Raw genomic sequence first — 11,386 nt, forward strand, 5'->3', positions numbered from 1 at the left:
ATTTATTAGCCTTTTTAATTGACTGATGAAGTATTAAATGGTGGGCCATTAGACTTCCCACACCCCTCTACACAGTTAACTGCACAATCATAAAAGCTGGACACTAATGCCACCAGGAAAAACTGGCTGAACAGAGGTGGGGAAGCTACTGCAAATGACACTCCGACCAATAAACCATTGCTATTCCACTGATGAAACAGGCCTGTCATAACTACTCGTTGACGACTGGTTTTGAACTGGGATGAGTTCAGCTTTTTAATAACTCACATGAAGATTTGTAATAATGTTCTGTGATTTTCTCTGCGTTTAATAATGTGTTCACGTTTTCTCTTACAACGTGGTACGTTTGCAGGTGAATCAAGGAAAGATGGAGGTTTTAAGTAATTCATTTTTCTCCAAATGTCTCATTTTCTTGGTGAGGAAAGCTATTTTGAAATATTGTATCACAATTGTAAATGGCTATGGGTTTTTAAGCTAATTTCGCATTTTCATAAGCATTTGTCAATTGCAGGGGTGTGTAGCCTTATTTGAAAAGCACTGGTGTGGGTGTAGGTTTTTATGATAGCCCAGCACTAAGACACCTGATTCTACTTAACAAGGTCTTGACTGAAGTCCAGGACTAGTTCATTACTTGAATGAGGTGTTGTAGTGCTGGGTTAAAACAAAAACCTGCACCCACACTGGCACTTTTCGGATAAAATTGGATAACCCCGGTCTATTGGAACTTTTCATAAACCTCAGCATGGCGTAGGGCATATGCAGGATGTGGTCAGAAGCACTTTTGCAAAGCTCGGTACGGAAGTATGGAAATCAAGTAAAATGTAAAACGACATGATAAATGACCCAAGCTTCAGAAGCAATACGGAACAAGGCAAAGGGGGGCTTTGAAGTGTTGTTTAGCCCCAGTAATCATGTCAAAAGTCATGACAGCAACACAAAATATGTGGCTGTTATTAGCCACTTTGGTATTTCGCTGGGAACAGATAAAAGTAGCAGGTGTCTTTCCAGGTTTTACTTTGCATGGAGAATACAGTATGGGAGGCCTTTTTGCAGTTCATCGCATCAGTGACATTCTAGAGTACAGAATACCGGCAATTTTGCAATGCGACAGGTAAGTGAAATATCAGCTACCTAAAATACAGTATGTACCGTGCTCCATTTCGAGGGTAAAATGAAGAAATCTGAGAAAATGCTTCCAATTTTGTTTGTCAATTTAGAATCACGGGGGACTGGTTAAATTAGCCACTTGTGTTTTTAATTATGATTAATGGAAGGAAGTTAATGTTGCTTCATATGTAATAAAACAATATACTTATTCAATAGTCTTAATCATTGGATAATCACTATGTGAATGTTTTCTCTTGATTAAATGTTAACCAGTGCATCTACAAATCTGAAAATCACAGCTGATACTAAAAGACTACATTTACACCGCAGGTCTTGATGCCCAGTCCCGATTTTTTGCCTATATCCTATTATTTTGACCGCCTGTTTACATCTACTTTTAATGTGACCCATATCCGATACCTGTGCTCACACGGTTTACACTTGAAACCCGCATGCGTGCACAATGGTTGGGTTACCAATACGAAAGTAAACCACGCCGCCACAGACATATCACCATCTACAATGGACACAAAATGAGAGAGAGATAATAATTACACCTGTTGCTTTTTGAAGCGTCTTAGGTCTGCAACAAACACCCCCTGTATTTTGGCCTACAGCCTACTGACTCTTTGGCCCACATACTTAAAAGGATGTAATAGAGGTATTCGCCACTGGACCGAGCCTTCATCTCCTGTTTAATTTCTTTTAACGTTTACCGTTACCAGCGGAGAGTGGCTGTGCATGTGATATACGCTACACTTCATTCAAATGCTAAAAAAGTGTGAGAATATCATATTTTGAATGACGTGCTAATCGCAATGATTGGGAAATTCCAATCTGCACGGTTAGATGACAGTCGCATTGGCGTGACATCCAATTCCTATCGGATTTATTTCCACATATGAATGTGGCCCAAAACGGTTCTGAAAGTATCAGATTCCATGTGCTTTTTCCTTTTTTCACGTTCATAGTACATATCTGATCTGTGCCAAAAATCAGAATTGGGTCACTTCTCCCAGGCGGGTGCCCCCGCAGTTTACGCGGGTATTGCACCTTGCGGACACGTAGCATTAATTTTTGAGGACGTGCACAAAGGACACTCTCAATGACCGCAGGATATGCATGACAGCCATTTTGCGTACACGTTCACGTATGGGGGAAATGATTATTTCCACTAATTTTTGCACGGCCTGCAAAAATTTTCCAAAAGCACAGCGTCAACTCATACAGGAAGTCGCAAAAGATCCCAGAAGAACATCCAAAGGACTGCAGGCCTCTCTAGCCTCAGCTAAGGTCAGTGTTCATGGCTCCACAATAAGAAAGAGACTGGGCAAAAATGTAATTCATGGAAGATTAGCAAGGCGGAAACCACTGCTAACCAAGAGAAACATCAATACTGGTCTCACAAAAGCACCGTGATGATCCCCAAGCCTTTTTGGATAATGTTCTATGGACAGATGAGTCAAAAGTTAAACTTTTTGGATTTCACAGGTCCCGTTATGTCTGGCGTAAAGCAAATACAGCATTTCACAGTAAGAACATCCTGCCAACAGTGGTAATGTGATGGTGTGGGATGCTTTGCTGCCTCTGGACCTGGACAACTTGCCATTATTGAAGGGACCATGAATTCTGCTCTGTACCAGAAAATTCTTACAGAGAATATCCGGTCATCTGTCTGTGAGCTGAAGCTGAAGTGTCATTGGGTTATGTAGTAGGACAATAATCCAAAATACAAAAGCAAGTCCATGGCTGAAAAGAAGCTAAATTAAAGTGACTGTAAAGATAAATCCATGAATGGCTTCAGACTACATTGTATGGGGTCACTATGATACGCATCAGGCATCAGTGACAGTATGAGAAATCAATTACATTGCTATATCAAATTATATCAGTCTAAACATTTCCATCAGTTCCTATGTGCAGATTGAATGGGTGGAGTTCAATTTGCCAGGCTCTGAGCTGTTGGGTCCAGGTCCTTCATGATGTCATGAAAGACTGATATATTGGCCAATAAATGTTTTAGTCTCACCGCATATCTCCTCCCATAGTTTGAGGCAAATAAAAGTATTCTCTCTCACTAAAACAACCTCTGAGGCTGAGCAAAACACTCCTTTGTCATAGAGAATCTTTGGCCCCATTATCAATATAGATAGTGTATTCTGCTCTCTTCACAGGTTCATTTGTATGAATTAGCAGACAGCGAACAACCCAAATAAAGTTCCAGGCTTGCAAAATGAAGTTCCGATACTTTACTGGCATGATCATTTTTTGTAAAACTGCAGAGAAACAACAGAAATAAAGTTTGTCACAAACTTACATTGTTTGTTTCTTTTTTGTATGCTTTTTAAAAGTGCCTTTTAATAAGCTTAGCAACAATGAAACAATGAAATGTTCTTATCAAGTGTCTTTCGTGACCTTAGGCTATGTACTAAAATAGGCTATACACTAATGTTAACCACAAGAGCAAGCCACCTGCCTATGAATAGTGCAGAACATTCACCTTGAAGGAAAATATTCTCTAATATTGAAAAGTTGGGTATAGACTATTGCTAATTGTTTTCCTTTATGAGGTAGGCTACAGTAAGTTATATGTAGGGGCTCATATTTCCCATTTTGCTGAACTCGTGGAGGGATTCACAAAATCTGGGTTAAAATTTACACACAAATCAGAATGCGACAGAATTGCGAGATCTTTGTGGAAATTTTACAAATTGTATTTGGTGCTTTTGAACATCAGGGATACCGTTTGCATAGGTCTGATGTGTGTTTGTTTAGCCATGTTTTTGTTTACTTGTGGGTGGGACCGTTTTGGATGAATTTGGTGTGGTGGAGGGGTGCTTCAAACCACCCTCATACAATCCTGAGGTTTTTTCAATACAGATGTTATGCCTGATTTGAAACTAGTGTTAATACAGTTATTGACATTACTTTGAATAGATATTTGGTGGATCTGTAGTGGATACATCTCTCTGTGATTATTTATGGTTACTTCAACTATTTTCAGCCACTTTTCAATTACTTTAAAGTTTTGAAGTGGACAAGTCAAAGTCCTGACTTGAACCCAATAGATGTTGTAGTGACTTGTTATTCTGTCTTTTTACTTTTATACCTTTAGCACCACAATATCATTGAGTAGTGGAATTGTTTATGATAAGGTGGGCAACTAACAAGATGTTTTTTATTTCAGGTTTGATTTTTTAACTGCAATCTTTCAACAAGTCCAAGTAATGAGGTTTGCCGTTGAGGAAATCAACAACTCCAGCACCCTGTTGCCAGGCGTGAGGCTCGGCTATGAGATTTTCGATGAATGCTCAGAGAACCACAACTTCAAGTCCGTTCTTGACTTTCTGGTGGTAAATCGCTCGGTTCCAGTCAGAAACAGCAGCCTCTACTATGAACCAAAAATCATAGCTGTGACAGGACCATTTGGTACCACGGACACAATAAGTGTTGCACCACTCTTCATGTCTAACCTTATTCCCATGGTAAAATTTCATTTCTTCTGCCTTCCCTGTTGTTTATACAAATATCACGCGAATATAGGCCTAAGTGATAGACTTTTTTCCTTCTTGCAGGTAGCTCATGGAGCCACTAGTGCACAGCTGAGTAACAAAAAACGGTTTCCCTCCCTTTTCCGAACCGTTCCAAGTGACAAGTTTCAAGTGCAAGCTCTTGTACGTCTCCTGCTGGAGTTCGGGTGGAATTGGGTAGCGTTCATTGGCGGCAACGATGACTACAGCCGGGACGCCCTGCAGGGGTTTACAGAACAAATTAGGTCCGTTGACATTTGTTTGGCCTATCAGGACACAGTCACAAATGACGTTTCAAAAATTCCGGCTATGCTTGACATACTGACCGCTTTGAATATCAGCGTTGTTTTGGTGTTTGCTAACGAGGAGTTTGCGGTTCCTTTCATCGAACAAGCCATCAAACGAAAGCAGCCGAAAATGTGGATTGCCAGTGAGGCATGGTCTCTTAATCAGAGGCTGATGAAGACGAATGGAATTGAGACCATAGGCACTGTTTTGGGAATTACAATCGGGGGAATAAAGACCTTGCAAGGGTTCAAGGAGTTTGTCGTACGCTCGCTGACGCACGAGAAAGGGGCTGCCCAAAGCAATGTGTCGCTGGCTGGCGTAGATGACACGTGCAATCAGGAATGTACCGAGTGCCTCACCGCAGACCCAGATATAATCTTCAATGAAGATCCAACCTACAATTTCGCCATTTACTCCGCGGTGTACGCTGTAGCACACGCACTACATAAAGTCCTTCAGTGTGAATCGCAAGGTTGTAACAGCTCAAAACGGGCCTATCCATATATGGTAAGCTCAGCTTTCCTTATAATGTAGCGTGGACATTACAAGAAGGGGATTGGTAATGAGTATTTTTACATTCATTGATAATTCAGTATTTCGGACCGTGGTAGCCAGTACGCTGTGATAATAATCCTTTTTTAATCTGGCAACCCTAGAGGCAATATATTTCTACATATGACAACGTAAATTTGTCAGCGGTAAAATAACTCCTAAATACAAGTAGCAGGCTCCATTACCTCATTAAATTCTGTTAATTGGTTTTTGCTCGGAAAGCCCCATGGATGATCAACAGGACACAAGTGCAAAATATACACGGAAAACTCACACACAGAGCCTGACAAAATAGAATAGAGTTTTTGAGGAGAGATTCTTTTAAATATAGTTATCACCTTAAGTTTAAGAGTGAATACTAAGATACCACAATTCAAATTCCTAATTGAATCTTAAACATTTTCAAGTGAAATAATGCCATATATATATATATTGCAGGGGTTCAGTGTCCTGACTGTTGCATTCATTATCATGTATGGTGTGTGCATGTTCTTCATAAACAATATTTTGCCTAACAGTTTTCTCCTCCTCACTCAGGTGACCAAATCTCTGAAAGATGTTAAATTTGATTTGTACAACCAAAGCATGGAGTTTGACAAAAATGGCGACCCGCCTGCCTACTATGATATTGTATACTGGGACTGGAACTCGAGGTCTCATGTGACTATTGGGTCTTACGAAACAAGCAAAGCAATCAAATTCAGCATTAACCAGACATATATTTACTGGCAGGGTAGAAGGATGGTAAGTATTCTAATTACGTCACCTCTGTAGGACTTTATTATTTGTTATTTATTTATTATCTTTTATGCAGTATGCATTACTTCTGACTTATTTCCTCACAAACATACACAACACCCAAGTGTGCACTAATAAGAGTGCATGTACTCACAATAGGGGCAGATAAGTACATACACAACACCCAAGTGTGCACTAATAAGGGTGCATGCACTCACTATAGGGGCAGATAAGTACATAAAGAACATAGAAGTGTGCACTAATGCAAAGCACAGAAGTGCGGCACGTTCATCTGAAGAATGACCGTCTTTGCAGGTGCCAGAGCTGAAGTGTTCACCAGAGTGCACAAAGGGTTACAAAAAGGTACAAAGAGAATACCACACCTGCTGTTTCGACTGTCAGATCTGCACAGAGGGAACATACATCAATTATACAGGTAAGTGAACACTCGTTTTTAGTGAACACTCAGCTTGACAGCCGAGTCCTAATAGGGGCTCTATTTCCATCTGCACAGCCGATCCCACCGAGTGCAGGGATTGCAGAAGGGATGAGTGGTCGGCGAACGGGAGCGTGCGCTGCACCAAGCGCTCCGTGGAGCACCTCATCCCCATGGAGCCCGTGGGCGTCGGCATCCTGCTGTCGGCCGCCTCCACCCTCCTCTCCTCGCTGGCCATCGCCGGGCTCTTCGCCTGCAGGTTCCACACCCCCGTGGTGCGGTCGGCGGGCGGCAGCATGTGCTTCCTCATGCTGGGCTGCCTGTGCCTGTGCTCCGTCAGCGTGTTCTTCTACGTGGGCCGCCCGGGCCCCGTGCACTGCTTCCTCCGCAACCCCGCCTTCGCCGTCTTCTACACCGGCTGCATGTCCTGCCTGGCCATCCGCTCCTTCCAGATCGTCTGCATCTTCAAAATGGCCTCCAGGCTCCCCAGGGCGTACGACTACTGGGTGAAGCACAACGGGCAGTGGGCCGCCGTGGGCGTTGCCATGGCCGTCCAGCTGCTCCTCTGCGGGCTGTGGATTGGCGTCGACGGGCCCCAGCCCATCTCCCACACCATGGGCAGGGCGATTGTGTTCGACTGCTCCCTGGGGAACTCGTACATCTTCTACACCATCATGGTGTTCCTGGGACTGCTGAGCGTGGCGTGCTTCTCTTTCGCCTACATGGGCACCGACCTGCCCAAGAACTACAACGAGGGCAAGTCCATAACGTTCAGCCTGGTGGTATTCTACATCTCCTGGGCCATGTATCTGACGGCGTACCTGACGCTGACGGGGAAATACCTCCCGGCTGTGAACGCCTTCTCCGTCCTCAGCACCCTGCTGGGGATCCTCGTCGGCTACTTCTTTCCCAAGTGTTACATCATCATCTTCAAACCCCAGCACAATACGGCCGCCTTCTTCCAGACTGCCATCCAGAGCTACACCATCAACAGCAACACGTGAAGCGTCTGCTCATGGCCGCGCCTTACGCACAGTAAATAGACTGGAGTTGTAGAATCTAGGGTGCCGACTACTCAAGTCTAAAACAAAAGGAAGACTGCGGTCCCTTACTTAGTTTATTCTTTCATCAGAATCGGACATGTTTCAGCGGTTTCCGTCATCTGCATTTCAGTCTTTACAAGGTTATTAGAGCCTTTAAACTTTGAAACTCACAGTACATAAATGACACCATCTTGTCTCAGCTCAGGTGCACAGAATTCCCAAATCAAACAAGTTAAACCGAAATTTGTAGCAATAATTCTGACATTCTGGCTTCAACCTCATATTAACCTTACCAATACCAACCTATAATAATTATTTTCTTTGCTCATCTAATATAAGTTTACTGTTCCTTACCTAATTTGATCCAAAAATCCCAAAATACATTTAACATTTAAGTGTACCATTTAATATTTAGATCATTTTTAGATCATTTTAGAAAGCGCAGACAGAAAGAGTCATAATACAGGAACTGCAGCGATTTTATGATGTGAAAATAGGAAAACAATGGTTTAAAAATCATTAGCAAATCTGTGAAACATACCTCTCCAGTTTTCAAACCCTTATCAGTGTTCAGTTAGTACAGTATGAACAGTTCATCCTCAGCAGGGCCAGAGTAGGGAAAGGTTTTTTAAATTATTCAACATGTCGTGCCCCTCATATTGTACAATAGTCACGGAATTGACCTTCAAAAACAGAATCAAAGATTTTGCACGGAATTTAGTATTTAGTGGTTTCCAATGCACTTTACATACCCTTAAAGCCTATTAAAAAGCGGGGAGGGGTTGTGCTTGAAACATTGTGCTTAGTAAGTAAATTAGCCAACAGTCATGTTGTAGTTTTAGTATACCCCAAACTGGCACTGTTTTCTAGCTCAACCCATCTTAAGTTCACAAAATTTTGCACACCATCAAACTTGCAAGTAGCCTAAGATTAGAATGTCAGGGCACCTCTTCTACACTAGGGCTGTCACTAGGACCGGCACCATTTCATTCCATCAGCACTTTATAAAACCACTGGATTGCTTATTTTGTTATTAAAAACATTAAATTATTATTCGCTTTATTTAACTTATCACAAGTTTGCAGTTATACAGATAAGAGGCCCAAGCATGTTAGAGATGATTTACAACCATTCACCACATGGTGTCACTATAATTCAAGTCAAATCATCAATCTAGTCCTCCCAAGTAGGCTATTGCCAACATTTTCTTCACAATTTTGAATGCCCAATTGGATACATCCGTGCTGCTGCTGCAACCCCCACTGCCGATGGTGGACAGTGCAGGCAATGGGCTCTCCTCTCTGCCAGCTGCTGCAGCTCACAAGCCAAGCTCGCACAGACATGAGTCAGACAAAGACGCTTCACATGCAGAGCTTTAGCAAGCAGACCATGGGTAAACCAAGGTCCCAAATAAGTACAAGGTCTTGCTAAAGAGCTACAAGATAAATATAGAATGTCTTATAAAATGGAATTATTTTTTCTCACTATGCCCTTCTTTCCTTTCTATTTTCTAGTTATTATTTTTTGTAATTACTGACCTGTGGTAAACAACACAAATAAAAAAATAATGATCAGTGGTCATGTTAACTCTGGATTCTGTGTCTTATGCAGAAAAAAGCCATGATACACTGTGTTCTATAAACACAGATATGCCAAGGTCTTTTTTAAAAGATTACAATAAACGATGACCTAGACTTAGACCACAACATAATATTTACTCCTGTATCTTTGAGCTTATCATCTTTTCGAGTCTGACATTTGCGTTATTTATCGATCATTTTTACACAGCCATTAGTAGCATTGAAAGATTCAAAGGGAAAACGCTTAATTTGAATTAAAAGTTAAAAACAAGATGTCATGCTCTAGCTAGTTTGCTCTTATTATTGCATATAACTGTATAGGGCCATAATGTTAAACCATTAGTTAGATGTTTGTTTTTCATAAATGCTTGGATTTATACAGTTTTTCAGTTCCAATTCCTGTTAAATCTGTCAAAATGAAATTATTATTGACAGCTGCTTCTATAGGCTAAATGATTGTTATTATTGTGAGGCACATTAGTCTGTGTGGCAAAAATTTGTTTTGATCAGAATGCCAAAACATTATTTCTAGCTTATTTCATCCTGCTTCTGTTAAAAGTCATAATAAAATTATGAATGACATACACTTATTGTGTTATTATTGTGAGTTAATAAAATATGCCTAGTTATCAGAACGTGAGTAAAACGCTGATTTTGAAATGCCCTACGATCCAGATGCAGAATTCCATGAGCTAGCGTGACCACTGATAAAGATTCAGAGAACAAAACATATCTCATGCTAATGGCTCTGCAGTCTGTTCAGTGTCCTGCTCAATTCCCATACTTTTTTGGAAATGGCCCATTTGACGTAACCCATTGATCAAATATTGGCCAAAGGTGTATCCTAACAAAATCATGCAATGAAGTTATAGAGCTGTGCTAAATTCATCCATAGATCTGCCTTACCTGAGCCTGATCTGACAGAGAAAGACACTCCAGCTGTTCCACTGTCTGGTATGTTTGTAACAAAAAAATCTGGTTTTTACACAAACAATTCAGGTATCAAGACAGCTTTTTGTGCACCATACTCTCTATCACACGCATCCTTAATATATTGCGATATATTTACTCACTTACAACTCCTTGGGACTGTATCTGATTTAATCTGGCCCCAGTGGTTTTAAAGGTTCGAGAATAATGAGTACCCAGGAACTGCATCAGGAAAATCATGATACTTTGCTCTGGACCTATGAGAATCCTCCTACAGTCAATAGGTGGCTAAGATTTCTGCATGATATGTTACCACTGGAGAAAGAGAACACCCAGATTTTTGTACAAAGCAGGTACTCTTATGTTACTGACCCCTTCAATCCCACTGTCTCTCTGGACTCATGGTGGGGAAACTACAGAAAGGTTTGGATTACAGCAACTGAATAAACAGTACAATGTCTATTCTCTTTCATTTCTCATTCTGTTCTTTTTATTTTAATTACCTGTTTTTTTTCCAAGCGCTTACAAACAATGTAAAGAATAAGACTTAACAGAGCATACACAGACACAGAACTTTATGGTAAAAATGAGTATTTTCCCATGTCATTCAGTGTGTTCCAACAGTCAATACTGTAGCACTGGCACAGGAATGGGAAGCTATAAAAAGTATTTCACAACAGCGAGTGTGATGACGCCCTGCTTGTGACTGCATACTGTTAGTCGCTATGATCTGTGATGGCATGCGGTGAGTGCACATGCTACATAACTGCAACAAACACAATGTGTTCACGGGAAAGCCGGGCTAACTTGGTCACAAGATTCTAACCTACTAGGCATTTTGGCATTTAGGAGGAACTGAATTTCTGATCAATTAATTTAGGTTGACAATTTGACAAAAAAAAAAAAGATTTTTTGTTTGTCGAACGTGTTGAGGGCGAGTTGAAATCCGGCTGTGTTGCAATGGCCACGTGCTGTAAGGATATACATTCTTTGCGCCCATATTTCAATCTCCCCCCCCCCCTTCAACGCGGTGAGGGAGACTGAATCGTTCCCTCTGTGTGGGGGCTTTGTGGCTGGTGGTGCTGTTGCCTCCTTATTAACAGACAGCTGGCAGGTGAATGGTTGCCAGAAGTTGCCTGTGGTGAATATTTTAACAAATGCCTAAACAAGTGTGCATTTACA

At 41.3% G+C, this 11,386-nt stretch overlaps 1 protein-coding gene across 1 annotated transcript; it reads left to right on the plus strand.

Moving 5' to 3' along the window:
• Window positions 1-6,514: 6,514 nt before the first annotated feature.
• LOC118211393 (taste receptor type 1 member 1-like) lies at window positions 6,515-7,680 on the plus strand. The gene is made up of 2 exons (XM_035388570.1): window positions 6,515-6,530; window positions 6,730-7,680. Exons 1-2 carry the CDS (start codon window positions 6,515-6,517, stop codon window positions 7,653-7,655), a joined length of 942 nt encoding a protein of 313 aa, XP_035244461.1. The 3' UTR covers window positions 7,656-7,680.
• Window positions 7,681-11,386: the final 3,706 nt, after the last annotated feature.

Source organism: Anguilla anguilla, chromosome 13 (genome assembly GCF_013347855.1).
Source record: "Anguilla anguilla isolate fAngAng1 chromosome 13, fAngAng1.pri, whole genome shotgun sequence".
In the NCBI taxonomy this organism is placed as follows: Eukaryota; Metazoa; Chordata; class Actinopteri; order Anguilliformes; family Anguillidae; genus Anguilla; species Anguilla anguilla.